Source organism: Haliotis rufescens, unplaced genomic scaffold (genome assembly GCF_023055435.1).
Source record: "Haliotis rufescens isolate VD_foot unplaced genomic scaffold, xgHalRufe1.0.p SCAF_28, whole genome shotgun sequence".
Lineage (NCBI taxonomy): Eukaryota > Metazoa > Mollusca > Gastropoda > Lepetellida > Haliotidae > Haliotis > Haliotis rufescens.
Window position 1 is genome coordinate 897,940 of NW_025963979.1, and position 18,413 is coordinate 916,352.

Sequence of the window (18,413 nt, forward strand, 5' to 3'; positions counted from 1 at the left end):
AGTCAGTTGTTCTTGTTGCTTGTGACAATCGTGTCCAAGAGGCTACGAATAAGTCCCACTTGATCGATGCGAATTGGTAAGGTGGTGTCTCACAATTCTCTGGGAGGAGGGGAAGAACAGCGTGGCGTACATTGGCTACGAACCATTTAATATAAAAGCCCATGACCATTGAGTACCGGGTGGCTGTAGAAAGGTCATTAACACAGACTGCAGGAAGAGAAAGCATTGTACTTGGATTCTTGACCAGCTTAAAGAAAGAATTCATCAAGTACCCGTGTCTCCGGTGTCGGTGGCTCGTGGGTTTGATAAACTTCAGCCTAGGGAGAGGCAGCCTGTCAACATGCCTGAGTCTGTGAAGGTAATTAGAGGCGTGGTCAACAATTCCCTGCCCAAGACACTCCTCCCCTCCTGGGATTATGCTCCCCAAACGAAATTAGAGCCTTAGTCACAATTCTGGCGTCATGGACCTCTGTCTCCTTGGTTCACAAAATATGAACCAGAAGTGAACAATGTAGAAATTATAACATAAGATGCATCAAAGAAATAATTGTTCTTTTTTAAAGTCATAATTTGCAAACAAACAGCCATGTAACTCACATGACATGTTGCATAGAACATGGACATGATGTATAACAATACATGCCATCTGTTTTTTTAATTGTAATGGTGCCACACACCATCCATCTTCCCGAGGCAAGAGAGTTAACTGACTTTAAAAGTCCAGTTTCCACCCTTGCCAAACTTAACTGGAATTACTGGGCTCGATTGTAGCGCCACCAGTGGCTATTATTAGTTATGTCCCTTCTAAGCCTCTCCTATGGACCAATCAGATTCCACCTCTCGTTTCACTTGCGTTTGCTTCACACAAAATATTGGCGCCCAGTCAGGACGATCTGATCGATAATCAAGATCTATATTGTGATTAAAAGGGTCTTACATCGCGAAATGCATCAAATCACGTGAGCACCTTGATTAAAAACATGATAAGATTTGGAAAATATCTGCTGACAACGAGTTGGCGGTGCACATGCTTTGCAAATCCTGCAATCGACCGAAATCTGCATGACAGTTTACGAACCGGATTTCGATTTCGGTGTGTGATTTTGATTGGACAATGCATAGACTCGTTAGTCCAGCCAAAATTTAACTCCATAATACCAGCCTAGTTCGGCAAGGGTGGAAACTGGACTTTTATAGTCAGTTAATGCTCTTGCCTCGGGAAGATGCACACCATCATGAAGGACTTTCAACAGAGTGAATGAGGATGCACCTCTTTCTGTCAGACAATCTGCGAGCTGTTGCTTACTCCCAGACCATAGGATGCGTCTGATTTGTTTCTGTTCAATGAGTTCTTTAATACTGCTAATCTCCATTCTAAGCCTTTCATCATTCACAAACTTTGTGGATTTCACAGCATCGACAAGTGAATGACAATCTGTAACAGGTGATTGGCAGTACATCTGGTTGTGCATGCCCTGTTGTCAACTCAGAATACAATGTAGCAAGAAATATACAACTGTCAATGCCATCAGCCATGGCCAATGTTTCCCCTGCTAAGGTACTCCTCACTACATGTTGAACACGCCTTGATTGCCAACCAACAGGTGAGAAAGAACCGTTTTCAAGCAATATGAGATGACCTCCTTGAGTGCCACCATCAGGTAAGTTGCCAAGCGTGGCTTCACTGAACACAAGTAGTTCTAGGGTATTATCATCACCCAGGAATTGGAATCAAAGGGTAGCCTTTTTAGACTTCAACATGCTGACAACCTTATTGGCCTCAATAATATCTTGCACAGTAGGCCTCTTTATGGAGGCTGCCAAACTGCTGGCATCAAACATGATGTCTGGTCCACTCTGTCTACCAACCCAAAGTATCTGTCCCACTTTTGATCGATAAACATTAAGTTCTGTTACTGTCAGTGGGGAATCGCGCTGAGATGCTCTTTCTTTATCAAGAGAGATCTGATTGAGATTTTCAACATAACTGTCTTGTTTCATCAAAATTGCATACTGCTCACTGTTGGTTGGTTGGTTTGTTGTTTTACGCCGCACTCAGCAATATTCCAGCTATATGACGGCGGTCTTTAAATAATCTAGTCTGGACCAGACAATCCAGTGATTGATATCATGAGCATCGATCCATGCAATTGGGATACGATGATATTCTGCTCACTGACAAGTTCAATGCCCACATAAGAGAAGTTATCACTTTCTTCCCGTCCCGCATTGAATGCTGATCTAATTTGTGGTACAACAGATTCTTCATATGCTGCTGATCCACCCCAGATGAAGTCGTCAACATGGCTTGCAAGTACACCCTCAATGCCATTTGTTTCATTTCACCAGTAGAACACAGCAGTCTACAACTGATATTTTATCACCACAGTTTCGCATTACTTCACATACTTTGTTGTACCAATATAGTGAGGCATCTAAAAGCCCATACACACACTTTTGAAGATGCCAGATAATGCCCTTTTGTCTGACCTCTTTTGGGGGACGAAGATGTATGTCTCTTGACAGCTTGCTTCTTTGTAAAAAAGCAGTTTTATTGTCCATGGAATGAACTTTCAACTTGTTTTGAGCAAACAAAGCCAAAATTATTATCAGCGACTCAGAAGAACATGTGGGGGAATCGCTTGGTAGATCTTTATTATCCACCTCCTCGAACCCACAAGCAACTAATCTTGCCTTAGGAACTATTCCATCCGTTGACTCTTTGACGGTACATATCCACCTAGTGGAAATACACTTCTTCCCATGATCAATGACTTCTGTATATACAGCATTTTTCTTCCAACTTTCCAATTCTTTGGATTTTGCTGCTTCAAAACACACATTTTCAAAAACCATGACATTATCATCTTGAACATTATTATTTTCACGCAACTCTTCAGTTGATGTAGATTCTTTGTGTTGGCCATCTCCAGCATTACTAACAGCTAGTAAGTCAACACAGGTGAGATCAACAGACGCTGTTGTTCCTGTAACGTTCTCTGGCTCACAAAACTCTATGTTATACCAGTTTTTGTATTTTCCAGTTAGCTTTCCTGCCCTTCCAAGTACTTGTGCAAGATGAATAGTTCCAGAGTGTTTGTCTTTGTACCTGACCAGATGTCCAGTTTTCATCTGGATAGTTTCATTTCCTAACATGCTCAAATCTGACATTTCCATTGATTCTAACGATCTGCTTTCACAATCGTCTTCAATATGATTTTCATCTCTGTTGTTGATGAATATGATTAGTGGCGACTGTCACATTCTTCAATGTGTGATCATTCTCATTACATTGATCAATACCTTGTTCCTTTGACATATTCTCAGGTATCACATTTTCACGATCACTTTCTCCTACTTGACACTTGGCCCTCTGCAGTCGACAATAGTGTACTCGAATAGTTAAACCACCATGTCTAACGAAAACAAGCACCCTGTCTTGACCAATCACAGTTACTGGCCCTTTCCATTCTCTACAATCAGGGCGTTTATAATAAACCTTTTCTCCAGAGGTATACTTATCTCCAGTAGGCCGTACTTATTTTCGAAGTGCACAACGAATTCTTTCTGAACATTCTGACTCCATGAACGCCTTTGTTGTGGAGTGAAGTGCTATGATATGATTGCCCAAGACTTCACTGATAGCAGTGCCTTCAAATGCAGGAGCTTGATCAGTGAGGACACTTGGGAGATTCCGATTTTGTCTGAATACTAGTTGATGTGGACTGTATCCATGGACACTATGCAAAGCATCTTTAGCCATCAAAGCCCAACTCACAGCTGATTCCCAGTCACATTGATTTTCCGCTCTGACCTTGAGAAGTATTTCTGTAAGGGTTTGGTTGTGTCTTTCCAGTAGACCATTACTCCAAGGGCTGTACGCTGGTGTAGTTTTGACCTCAATGTTAAAGTTCTCTGCCATATCCCACACTTCCTTCTTGTTGTCACTGTATAATTTCTTGGGAGCTCCATGTACACTTATCCAATTTTAATGGATAGTTTTATATACTCACTTGATTGCTTTGTTCTCATAATACAGCCAGCACTGAATCATGTAAACTCATCCATAATGTGTAGGTACCATACACTATGTCCAAGTTCATGCAAGTCAACAGCGACAGTCTCATTGTATTCAGTAGCCAGAGGAAGCCCAACAGCAGGCTTTGGACTTGGTCTTTTGTATTTCAAACAAGTGTCACAACTTTCTATAATTTGCTGCAGCAAATCAAATGTCTCTTTGTTGTCTGTGCCTGCACTTTTAAGGAGTCTTTTTAACCTTTCGAAAGAGGCATGTCCAAACTGTTTGTGTAGCTAAGTCAGTACCTTTGTTTGTTCATCCTTGCTCATACCGTCAGTCACAGTCAGAATTTCTTCCGCCTTGTCAAAAGTCACATCATTTTCTTCATCCAGGATATCAACGCAGTAATGTCCACTTGATGTGAATTGTAAAGTGACTGGTGCATCAAACATCCTAGCAGTGTCCTTGCTAAGATCAAGCACAGTGCCTGCTTTCTCTAGCGAGGCTTTGCTAAGCAGCAGTGGAATGTCAGCGTTTACCACTTCTGTATCAATATTGCAAGCTGTATTGCCAATCTTTGCAGGTATTGTCACCTTTTCAAAAGAACTAACAAGGTAACCATCACCACATTTAAAAATTCTGTGACCTTGGAGCCGTTGAAATATCTTTCTTCTGTTCAGGTTTCAACTTGTTCACATAATCATCAAGCCATCGTTTTCAACAAACAAACAGTTCTGGTACACGCAGTATCAATTATAGCGGATCCCATTGATTCCAGTCAATGAAAGTGCGACTGCCAAAGCTTGCTTTTCTTTAGTGAGATCGGTTACCAATTGAATTGCCACATGGCCAGTTCATTTTTCCAATTCTCATACGAAACCGTCTCTTCAAACTTCGGAGGAAGTTTATAGTAGAACGCTATTTCCGCTCTGCTACCAATGTCAATCTGTACTTTTGTGACACTGTAAAACCTTTTACAGTATTGAATAAATCTCTCTAACACTCGTGTTTGGTCTCGATGTCTTTTATTCCCGCCATTGCCCTCCTCATTTACATAACCAGAAGGTCTTCCGCTTCCGCTCATAAAAAAAAGACCATCAACATGATCAACCGGACCAAGCCAGGATATTGACAAAATCATATAGTTAACAGTCCGTGCGACCCATGCGGGTACTGTATGGTGGCCGAGTCCTGTCACTGACGGGATACTGCAGGTTGATGAATCCCAGGCTGTCCGTGCGGGAGTTGGGCGACGTGGAAAGGCTCCGAGTCAATTTCTGTGCTGACATAGCCTTCTTAACCTCGTTGTGAGGTCGAGCAGCCATTCTACCTCCAGTGATAGACCGAAAGACGAGATTCAAATAGATTAGACATCTCAGAATTCTGCAGAGCAAAAAACTGCTCCAGCACGGCAATTGGAAACGTAGGCTGCTCTAGTATAACAGACAGCTGCATGCGATCGGCTGGTTGTTTGTCAGACCCCGACATGACATTGTCCAACTTTTACAGTATTGAATAAATCTCTCTAACACTCGTGTTTGGTCTCGATGTCTTTTATTCCCGCCATTGCCCTCCTCATTTACATAACCAGAAGGTCTTCCGCTTCCGCTCATAAAAAACGGACCATCAACATGATCAACCGGACCAAGCCAGGATATTGACAAAATCATATAGTTAACAGTCCGTGCGACCCATGCGGGTACTGTATGGTGGCCGAGTCCTGTCATTGACGGGATACTGCAGGTTGATGAATCCCAGGCTGTCCGTGCGGGAGTTGGGCGACGTGGAAAGGCTCCAAGTCAATTTCTGTGCTGACATAGCCTTCTTAACCTCGTTGTGAGGTCGAGCAGCCATTCTACCTCCAGTGATAGACCGAAAGACGAGATTCAAATAGAATAGACATCTCAGCATTCTGCAGAGCAAAAAACTGCTCCAGCACGGCAATTGGAAACGTAGGCTGCTCCAGTATAACAGACAGCTGCATGCGATCGACTGGTTGTTTGTCAGACCCCGACATGACATCGTCCACCTTCTTTTTGGTGGCATCTTTTCTCTTTGCTTTAGTGAGTGCATGGCTGAGTTTGGAGAATGCCTTCTTGGAGAGTTGGAGACAGAGTGTACAGTGATCGTCTTCTGTACAAGAAGGCTCTCTGCATTTCCAACACTCGTGATGAGGGTCGCCGGAAATCATGAACCTGCCACACTTGTGACAGGCTGATTGAGGGGGAGAGGACGCCATCATGAAGGGTCACTTGGAAAATAAACAAACACAATCACAACCAAATACTCAAGTAGATCGAGCCCAGTAACTAAAGATTCTAACATAGCAATATAGAATAACAAAATACTGAATATATAGCAAAGCATGTGACCACAGCTTAGTGCTAGAGAGATCGTCTACTTTTATAAGTAAGTGTTGACTCTAGCACACACAGGAAAGAAGTGGAGGTATTCCCACCTTATTCGCGTAAGAGCCCTGAGCTGCTAGTGTTATTTTCGGGACAACTCATGTTGTATAGTTGACAGTGAAGAGGACAAATGGATACATTCACCCGGTAGCACATTTATTCCTAGATTCTAACATCTAAATGAATAAACATCATCTTGTTATTGTTAAATTCTTACCTCTAAAGTAATGGATTTTAATGGAACTTGTTTGTTAAGATGAGGAACTGGTATCTTCTTCTGTCTTGTGAATACCGTTACACCATTACTCAATGTCGTTTCTTTGACTTTGGGGTATAATTTGTTTTCATATATTCTTGTCCCTTCTTCCAGGTGGTGGTTTTCTGTGGGATACATTGTTTCCTCAGTATGATAGCAGACTGGTACTGGCTGATTATGAGTAAGAGCAAACTGTGGTTGAGGGAAATTTAAGTTATCATGATCTTGCATTGAAGCCAAACAATCTTGAGGAGTGTCACTGGGTAGGTTATCTCCTGAAAATGTAATGTGTTTGTTGTTGGGCTGTTTATAATGTGGCAAAGTCATATTGATTTCTTCATAAAAAGGAAGAGGGTTTGCAGTTGATGCTTCCAAAGATACAGAACCATTCTCAATGCTCTGGTCAACATGAAATTCATTTGCTTTGTTTTTCCTTTTCCTCTTCCTTTTTCTTTTGCGTGTTGGTTCCTCAGTTGATGTTAAATCTGCCAACTCCATCTTTTCCTCTCCATCTATTGTATCTGTAATGTGAGCTTTCTTGTAAGTTAACACCAAATGTGATTCTTCTTTTCCTTCATTGACCCTATCACATTCATTCGCATATGCTATTGCATCATCCAGGACTTCAAGAATCTCCTGCTTCCTCTTCTGCAAACTCTGACAAGGCATTGTGTTGGTGTCAACATCAATATCATCATCTGCAATGCTGCAGATATCATTATCAGAAGGTGCTTGTGACTCATCACATTGCTGTTCTCTTTTCTTCTTCTCCTTCTTCTTCTTCTTAGTGTTTCCATCCATCAGCTGTTGACAGTTAGCATGGGTGTTTACATCGAGTCTGAAACATTGACACCATACAATTTATACAACAGCCAAATACTAGCCTAAATGTCATATCTCTTGCTCATGAGAAGTCACTTGTCGTACAAATTTCTATTAATAGTTTTGACTTTCTGGGATGCAACATTTACTTCCCTGAATAATGGTAACATGTAAGGACACAGACCAAAAAGCCAGACATTTTACTGACTCTCCAGATACCTCTAAGTTACATTAGACAAATTGACTTTAGTTGGCAAATATTAAGGTGCATCCCTGGACTTAAAAACACTGCTATGAGTGATATTTCATATAATTTGTGTTACAACAGACTCTGGCATAGCATCAGCTGATCAGTTAACTTAATGAATATGAAGCCCATTTCTGGTGTCCCCCGTTGTTATATTGCTTACTCAAGCACAAATCAGAGTCTTGAGGTAGAACGTCCGCCCGGAGAGCGGAAGGTCCAGGGTTCGACCCCGGCCACATCATACCAAAAGATGTTAAAAGATGGAACTTGTTATCCTGTCTGGTGCTCGGTATTTAGGGGATAAAACAAGGACTGGTCACCTCGGAGACAGTATACTGTGTCTGAGTGGGGTATTCATGTTAAACTGTGACATGGTATCTCTGTGGGCTAGCACTATAAAATTGGCATCACTCCGGACTAGTACAAGCAGTCACACACAAGAGCATGCACGTCGCTATATAAGTGCAATAATCTTGGACGCAACATTTAACCCTATTTCACCCCTACAAAAACATCAAAAACGTTCAGCCCAATTCAGAAAAAAAAATTGGGAATTAATTTGAAGTTTAGTTTTTAAACTGTAGTTAATGGGAGACAATATAGCCCATATTTTCTTTTCTAATTTTTAACCAGCCAGTGGCTACTTTAACCTCCCAGCATTGCCTGCTGGACAATACTCAGCTCCTTATATGGTCAGTTGCTATTACGCCAGGCTTAGTTCAACAGTGCGGCCAGCTTTCTCAAAAAACGTTTTAAGTTTTTCCCCTACTTTGATAGTTATTGGAAGTCATTGTAATATGTTTGTTATTATTGTAAGCATTGTAACTAATATAAGCGGTCACACATGCGCATTAAACACTTCCTGTTCCGCCATGCTTCGTTATCGTTTTCAAGTACACAACATGGTGTCAGAAGCCAGGAAAATCTAAACACATGAAGTTTAAAAAGCTGAAAGTAAGTAAAGGGAAGTCTAATAAGTAACTAAAGAAGATTTAAATGGGTCATGAAAGCGGAATTAACCCGAGAATGAACTGGGAAAGCAGAGACCTACCACAAGCATGGAAATCATTCAGAAATCACACAGAATTCATGTTCGGGGGTCTGTTGAACAAGAAAACAGAGGCTGAAAAATGCAACCACTTGATGATATGGGTAGGAGAACATGGTAGACATGTATTCTCAACCTGGAATATATCAGCAGATGATCAGAAACTTTTGAAAACATATTATGACAAGTTTGAAGAACATGTTGCTCCCAAGTTGAATGTTGTGTTTTCAAGATACAAGTTTCACAGTAGAACAGAGACTTTTGAAGAGTATATGACAGCGCTGAGAATGTTAGCTAGAGATTGTAGCTTTCACGATGCAGAAGAAATGATAAGAGACAGGATTGTGTATGGAACTAAACATACAAGGGTGAGGGAGAAATGTATAGAAGAAGGTTCAAATTTGACTTTAGCTAGGGTGTCAGAAATTGCACAATCTCATTAACATCAGATCTTAGTTTTCGCTTCCGCTAAACAAAGATCTGAGGACATCCCATAACGAGTCATGTCAGAACGACCTTTCACGAACTTTGACCGACCAATGAAATGACTGACAAGAAATCGACATTAGCCAATCAGAAGGCAGCTTTCTCGAGCTTTACGACGCAAGTATCAAACTGACGACTACGCTTCGAAAATTATTTTGACATATTCTGTCACTATTCTCGATTAAAAATTAAAACTGATAAAAAGAATGTTCTTGAATTGCTTATAGATGGCGACACTCTGATTGGTTGGATGAAAGGTCGTTCTGACGTGACCCGTAATGGGATGTCCTCAGATCTTTGTTTAGCGATAGCGAGAACTAAGACCTGATTTTAGTCAGATTGGAAAGGGCACAGACATATGAAGTTTCACAGAAACAGTTACAGAGTATGGAAATAGCTGTAAATGCATTGACAGTAAACAGACATGATAAACAAGAGAGAGAGACTAGTAACATAGAACAAGGTTACAAGTACAGAAATACAAGTACACAGTGTACAAGATGTGGATTCAATCACTTTGAATCAGCAAGATGCCCAGCAGATGGTAGAACTTGTGTGAAATGTGGTAAAATAGGACACTATGCAGCTGTATGCAAATCAAGAACAAGTAAACAGTGCACACCAAGAGACACACACAATACAAGGTCGCAGAGAACAAGAAACACAGAAAACAGGGGAAAAGTAGAAAGATAAGTTCTATGGATGAACAACTTCTTTATTACAATTAGTGCGACGTTTCGGTGTAGATCCTAACACCTTTTATCAAGCAAGGTGTTAGGATCTACACCAAAACGTCGCACTAATTGTAATAAAGAAGTTGTTCATCCATAGAACTTATCTTTCTTCATCACACCAACTTCTAAATGCCACTGAAAGAAGGGGAAAATATTTCATCTAGAAGAAGTTGAAGGGGAGATTTTATTTCTGGGAATGATAAATGTCATTGGAGGTGAAGATGATGAATCAAGATGGACGCAACAGATGTTCTTAAATTGACATTCAGTCAGAATTCAGTTAGATACAGGGGCGAATTGTAATGTGTTGTCTAAGAAGTTATTGGACAAAGTATTTCAGGGACCATTACAGAAACAAGACATTATTTCAAGTATCAAGAGCTACACAGGTCATCAGATAGCAATCCAAGGCGTTGTGAAGCTACCAGTCACAGCAATCTCATTAAAATCAGATCTTAGTTCTCGCTATCGCTAAACAAAGATCTGAAGACATCCCATTACGGGTCATGTCAGAACGACCTTTCATCCAACCAAACAGAGCGTCACTTACCAGATCATGTTTGAAACTAGTGTCGTAAAGCTTGAGAAAACTGCCTTCTGATTGCTAATGTCGATTTCTTGTCAGTCATTTCATTGATCGGTCAAAGTTCTCGAGGGATCATTCTGACGTGAACCGGAATGGGATGTCGTCAGATCTTTGTTTAGCGGTAGCGAAAACTAAGATCCGATTTTAATGAGATTGCCAGTCACAGTAAAGGCAAAAATGACATTCATTCAGTGTTGTTCAACATCATCAACACTGATGAAATTCCAGTACTGGGTGGAGAAACATGCATCGAAATTGGCTTAATTCAACGTGTCTACGCAATCAAAGAACAGTCACCGAAAGATTTTAAGATCTCATGAAAAAATATGAAGACGTATTTGAAGGACTGGGATGTCTTCCAGGTACACATTCCATCAAACTGAATTGGGAACAGACACCAGTTGTTCATCCTCCCCACAAAACAGAACTGGATCGCATGGAACAGCTCGGAGTAATCGTCAGACAGACCGAACCAACAGAATGGGTAAACAGCATGACTGTCTTCGTGAAACTGAACAAGATAAGAATCTGCATTGATCCTTCAGACTTGAACAGAGCCATTCAACGAGAGCACTATCCATTAAAGACCATCGAAAAAGTTGTTGCAGTGAAGCCTGAGGCCAAAGTATTCTCCAAGTTCCGGGTTCTGGCAGATTTGCCTTGACAAAGTTTCATCGAGGCTATGCACTTTCAACACACCTTTCGGGCGATACAGATTTACAAGATTGCCTTTTGCAATCAAATCAGCACCTGATGTTTTCCAAAGAATCATATCAAGCATGGTAGCAGACTTCGACGGAGTTGAACCAATAATGGATGACATTCTCACCTGGGGAAAGAATGACACAAACCATGATGAACGTGTGAAGAAGCTTCTCGATCGAACCAGAAAATACAACCTGAAGCTTCACAAGAGTACCGGTAAGCGCAAGTTCAAAGTCGACCGAGTGCAGTACGTCGGACATGAAATCTCCAAAGAGGATTACGTCAGATTACTATAAGTCACAGTGAGTCAACCACAAAAAGCAGCCTGGCATTGGGGAACCACACAAGAAAACTGCTTCCAACAACTGAAGAAAATCACAACACAAGCACCACTACTAGCCTTCTACAACCCGAATCTCGGATGTCAAAAGTTTCATCAATATATCTACATGAGAAAGGCTGATGTCGAGACCGATCACAAACCATTACAAGCTATCTTCAGAAAGCCCCTTCACGAAGCTCTGCCTCAACTGCAGAAGATTATGATGATGCTACAACGATATGATCTGAACGTAAATTACTGACCTGGAAGAGAACTCCTGTTTGCTGATCACCTGAGCAGAAATTTCTTGAAGGAATCGTATGAAACAGAGACACTTGATGTCAATATGATCAGTTATCTCCCTGTCACAGATACCAAGTTGAAGATGTTACAATCAGCTACAGCTAAAGACAGCATGTTGACAGAAGTCAGAGACTACATAATGGAAGGATGGCCTGACCAGCCAAGTGAAGCTAGTATTTAAGCAACACAGTATTGGACATACAGAGAAGAATTGACATGTGTGGATGGTTTAGTGTTTAAAGGACACAAAACTGGTGGTGCCAAATAGTAGCAGAAAAGAAATGCTTGAGAGAATTCATAGTTCACACCTGGGAGTAGAAGAAGAAAGCATCTGAACCTTACAAGGGACTCTTGGATTACAGAAACAGTCCTATCTAAGGGATAGGAAAGTCTCCTGCTCAATTATTCATGGGGAGGAGATTGAGAGGAACTGTACCAATCTCAAACCCATTACTAAGCACTGAACATACAGAACAAGACAGAAACCTACTCCAGAAGAGACAAGTCAGTCAAAACAAACATTACAAAGGTAACACTTATCTGAAACCACTAGAAGCAGGAGATAGAGTCATGGTAAGAGGAAATAACTCCTGGATGCCTGACAGAGTAGTACAGAAACATGCCACACCTAGATTGTACATTGTGCAGTCGGAGACCGGACGCACCTACAGAAGAAACCTCAGAGAAACAGTAATCAGTAAACCCGTCGTACCAGACATCTCCATACCAGCACCGAGTATGCCAGCAGCACCACGTGAAGTCGTCACATCAAAGTCACCAATTGTAGCAACCTGTCTGCCAATGTCGACCACGACAGCCAAACCGTCCATGGAGTCAACACCAACCATACAAGTACCAGTCAACAACGCCAGCCAAGACCGTAACTAGGAGTGGCCAAGTCGTCGCTAAGCTCGCTAAGCTGAGAGACTATCAATGACTTTAATTTCAAGTGTTCAGTATTATAGAACGCTTAATAGTTTATGTGCCAAATATTGTTTATTATTCAGAGACTCTAAAGTGATCTTTCTTAAGTGCAAATTTGTGAATCTCATGGACTGTTAGTGTATTGTGAAACACCTATAGGCTGTATGGTGTTAATTTGAAAATTCATTATATGGACTGTATTAAGTGTAAATGTGAATTTCAACTTTAAATGTGTGAATTTAATAAGTAATATTTCATGGACCAATGAAATGCTCTCAAAGTTTTGTGTCAATCAAGAGAATGTACAGTGCTGTTCTCGATCAGAGCTTTCAGCATCATATACTCAACAACAAAAGTTCCTGTGATACAAATATTTTAGTGTATTTTTCAAAAAAGTAAAGTTTGGTTTTCAATATTTTAGTACATGTATGGAATCAAGTCACAAAAACGCAACTGCTACAAAAAAAGCATGCATTCCATGCAAAAGTTGACTTTAAGCACACCCCCATGCAAAACAACAAAATAACGCAATTATTCAACATGACAAAATGCCACGCCTGTCTGAAAATGAGCGTCTGGTATGCTTGAAGCAGGTTCGAGTCAACGTGATGTTGCAAGACAATTTAACGTCCACAGAAACACCATTTGGTGTTTATGGCAATGTTGGCAACAGACGAATGCAGTCAGAGACCATCCTCGGAGTGGCAGGCCACGCCTAACCAATAATCGACAAGACAACGTCGTTGCCTCAGATGTGCAGGGATTGTCACCAGAAGACCCTCCAGACGTCCCATTTTGACAGGAAACCACCGTCAAGCACTTCTAGAGTGGTGCAGACAGCGTCTATGCTGGACGGCCGTGGGTACAAGTTCTATTCACTGACGAGTCTCGTTTTCACCTCAGCCACAGCGATGGAGGGATTCGAGTGTACCGACGTCGAGGTGAACGTTACGTCAATATTTGTGTCATGGAAGAAGATCAGTTCTGGGGCGGCAGCATTATGGTATGGGTTGGGATTACAGCAAGACAGAGGACCCATTTGATAGTGGTAGAGGGAAATCTCAATGGACATCGCAACCGCGACGAGATCATCAGCCCTGTTGTTCTACTGTTTTGCGTCATCATGGCCCAGGCATTACCTTTCAACATGACAACGCCCTGCCTCATATTGCTCGACTTGTTCAGGATTCTCTTCAACAAAACAACGTGAATGTCATCCCCTGGCCGGCTCGCTCCCCTGATCTCTCACCAATCGAGCACACGTGGGATGAGATGAATCGGCGCCTTCGACGTCTACCACGTGTTCCAAAGACACTTCAGGCACTTCGAAACATGCTCCAGCAGATATGGACAGATATCCCACAGGACTTTGTGTGATGCCTGGTCCATTCCATGAGACGAAGATGTGTTGCTTGCATCGCAACCAGAGGTGGACACAAACGTTACTGACATTTTGGCATGTTCATGTTTTTTATGAAATCACGCATTTTCTGAAGTCAGTATGACAAATTAAACCATTTGAACACTTACAGGAGTCTTTTATCTGTTGCAAACCGATATTGTTTCAGATTTCGTAAAAATTATCACTTTGCATTAAATCTTATTCAATGTCACAGGAACTTTTGTTGTTCAGTATATATGCCTTTATTATTAATTGACAATACAATTATCATCGGATCACAGGTTTTTGGACATTATACGTTTTCTATCTTGAATATGTTGAACTATAAAGAGGGGTGTGGCGCCGCACAGAAATTGTAAATACTCAGATGATGGCTTGTTTTTAAGATAAAGTTGTCCTTTATAAGTGAATGAGATGTTTTACAGTTGTTCATGTGATTAGCGAGAAAACTATGACATGGGTATATATGTTGTATTAATGTCTTATGTTGTTTTGTTTTTTTAAACAAAAGGTAAGTAAGTACAAGGTCAGTTATTTTCAATATGCTTTAACATGGGGTAAGGGTCAGACATTCCACGCTTGTGACAGTTGTCCTTGTGTCTGGGGGATAGGGAGTGAAGTTTATGGCAGTATAACTGCCAGACCCAGCATGAGGGTAAATAAGTTCTGATTCCACAGATCTCCCTTAAAACAAAAAAAATCTTTCATTGAGCATGTTTTATGCACATGAAATTATGAGACAGAAATTAGACCGGGAGGGAGAAGTGCACTTTATGAGGAGCATTTTTTCCTGATTACAGTTAGCGCTGCGTGGAGGATCAAACTTACATTGCCAGCTTGAAGCTACGCTAATGAGTTAATCTATTTAGCCAACCCCCTACCACAGGAACAACCTTAAATAACTAATGCTCATTTACTGAGTCATCAGCACCCGATTGTTTACCTTTAAGCGCATGTGCAGGAGCCATATTTTCTGAGTTTCCTCCTCATGCTAATATTACATTGGATTACTTTGTAAAGGGGTGCCTAACCCTAATGATTGAAAAGGGGTGCAGTAGGTCACTTGTCTCAAAGACAAGCAACCAGTTTTTGTGAAAACCTGTCAGATGCAAACTCGCGACCTTTGGATTGATAGCCCGACAGCTAACCAACTAAGCTATGTCCACACTTTGAAACTAAGTGCAAAGGTACCTATTCTATGCCGTTACGGAACTGAACGAAAAGTGTCGTATAGGTGACGGACACTTACAAAGGTTACGGGTAGGCATGGTGTCTCATGACTTTAGTCTATGGACATTGACGAGTGATTACGATGCCCTTTGGCACACTTGTCCCATTCCGTAATCTACAAGATACCGAGTGGGGAGGAATGAGCCGATATGGCACGAACTGAAAACGGTTCTTGACGTCATGTGTCAGATGTCAAACGCGCAGGTACGCATGAAATGACATGGAATTTAATAATATGTCAGGTGATTTTTGTGACTGAAAAGTGTGGTAGGAAACACTGTAAGGATAATGTGGATAATTGTAAGGAACAAGGGAGGCATTAGCATGGTTAGTGACGATACAAGAGTGAGTTCTCTTTTGAATCAGTTCTTGTGTGAATGTTCCAGGACAGTTTCCAGAAGCCAACACTGAACCATTTCATCCTTTTTTCTTGAAGTTTTAGTGTGAAGAATATTAGGAGCCGCTATAGAATCTATAATAGCTACTGTACAGATACCTAACCCAAATGATCATAAAGCTAGGGTTCATTTGTTTGTTTTTGTTTTGTTTGTTGTTTAACACTGTAGTCAGCAATATTCCAGCTATATGATGGTGGTCTGTAAATAATCAAGAGTTGACCAGACGACCCATTGATTGAAATCACGAGCATCGATCCACGCAATTGGGATGCAATGACATGCATCAACCAAGTCAGCGAGTCTGACCACCAGATCCCATTAGTCACCTCTTACGTCAATTATAGTCGATTTTTACGACAAGCATGGGTTACTGAAGACCTATTCTATGCCAGATCTTCACCGGTAAGCTAGGGTTGATTCATTGCAAAGGGGACCCAAGTGCTGAGGATAGAGTTCGGGCTAACCTACCCAAAAAACAGCAACATTTGGATGTGTTCAGCGCCAATATAATATACCTAATCAACTGCATTCCTGTGCATAATAATGAAAATTAATGGGAGCAGCTTTAGAATACAATACCACAACTTCTCGTGAGGACGTTCTCTGCCGTAGGTCACATGTTTCAAAGGCAAGCAACCAGTTTTGGTGAGAATCCGTCAGACGCGAACTCGAGACCTTCGGATTGTTAGCCCGACAGCTAACCGACTGAGCTACTTCCACACTGTGAAACTAAGCGCAAATTTACCTAGTCATCCCTATGATGTCAAGGAACTGAACGAAAAGGGTCGAAAAGGTGACGGACACCTACGAAGGTTACGGGTAGGCATGGTGTCTCATGACTTTAGGCTACGGACACTTACGAATGATCCCGAGGCCATTTGGCACACTCGTCCTATTCGCCGTAATCTACAAGATACCGAGCGGTGAGGAATGAGCCGATATGGCACGAACTGAAAACGACTATACTACAAATTACGTCATAGGGTATTGTCACATGTTTGAAAAAGTTGTGGTACTGTATTCTAAAGGTAGGCCGAAAGGGGATCCGAGGGCTAAGGATAGAGTTGCAATCGAAGAGGTATGCGCGGAGATCCGTGAAGCGAGAAACACAGTCGGCAGGCGGAACCTAATCCCGCCTAGCCAATAATAAACTGCGCCCGATATACTGTCACAGTCAATGCCACAGATTCTACGTACTCATTAGCTTTTTGCAGAAACACGTGCACGATGTCATTTTCTCTCAGGACACAAGTGGTCTCCCATGATGGCAATCTGCAACCAGATACGAATAACTCTACGTGTTTTTCACAGAGTCCAAACTTTGAAATTATTCTCTTCTCAACATCAGACACTTTTAAAGATTCCTTTACATAAACACAAAACCATGAAGGGTTTATGTCAATATGCTTAAACAAAAGTTTGACACGAATCGAACTTTCTGTGGAGGCTGCCATCTTGAAACTGTAATCTCGAGGAAGATCGCCTCAAACTTCTAATAACATGCAGATAGCAACATTAAGTAAGATAGTAAAAACACAATAAATATATTTATAACAACTATCAAAATGTCTTAATTATTCATTTCATGATTCATATTCATAATATATTGACACAAACAATATTTCACTTGTGTAACGAGAGTAAAACCAAAACTGAGATAAACTGGTTCCACTTTTGCTACGCGACGCCAGCTTAGCGCGTGTTTAAGTAGGCAGGATCCCAGTCTATAACAAGCTCCTCACAGCGATATCCCGTTCGCGGAGCTCTGTGATGTTACCGAGAGCTTCAATAGGTTGTGTTTGGAGGTTTTAACTTGATACCATATTTTCCCTATTTATACAAAATAATTGCATTCGAAATCCTATTGATAAGAAACAGGTGATATAACCTGGTATGTATGAAAGACACCGGGTATCGATAAAAAAATTTGGATAAAGTCTTAGAAGACAGACATGTTTTTGTTGATCTGTTGAGTTAGGTCGAAATGTAACAAGTAATCTTTAGACTTTTGTTCTTCCAAGTACAATAAGTAGTTTTACCTCACATAAATAGCTTACATGCCTTCATCTGTACACATTTACATAGAGCTTTGAATCATGCAACAATAATATTGTATAGAACTCTAAATAATACCTTCTTTTGATGACAGTTTTAGCAAATAATATCTTTGTAAGTCGAACCGAACCGCTGGGGGTACATGACAGTAAACAGGCAGCTAGAGCATTATCTGAGTTCAACAATAGTCTCGATTGGATCAATGCATGACATGTCACACTATAAATTGGATCAATGCATGATATGTCACACTATAGATTGGATCAATGCATGATATGTCACACTATAGATTGCCTCTGAACCTGTCCATAGTACCATATGGACATATCAAATGTGTCAGTAAATCACTATAGCAGGAGTCAAAATAGTTGCACTGTCCACAAGTTGACAGCAAAACTGGCAGCAGTCTTCAGAGTTGGACACTCTCTTGCAACGCTCCATGTAACATAGGGTGTCTCGTCAGGGAGTA

At 41.1% G+C, this 18,413-nt stretch overlaps 1 protein-coding gene across 3 annotated transcripts in view; it reads right to left on the bottom strand.

The window, feature by feature from the left end:
* LOC124117560 overlaps positions 1-17,355 on the bottom strand; it is a 93,295-nt gene extending 75,940 nt beyond the window's left edge. For all 3 annotated transcript variants that reach the window (XM_046479503.1, XM_046479502.1, XM_046479501.2), the window contains exons 1-2: positions 17,087-17,355; positions 6,644-7,520 (exon numbers count right to left, since the gene is read on the bottom strand). In XM_046479503.1, the coding sequence (XP_046335459.1) occupies positions 6,644-7,520; positions 17,087-17,343 (1,134 nt within the window). In that variant the 5' untranslated portion in view covers positions 17,344-17,355. The remainder of the gene's footprint in view (positions 1-6,643; positions 7,521-17,086) is intronic.
* Positions 17,356-18,413: the final 1,058 nt, after the last annotated feature.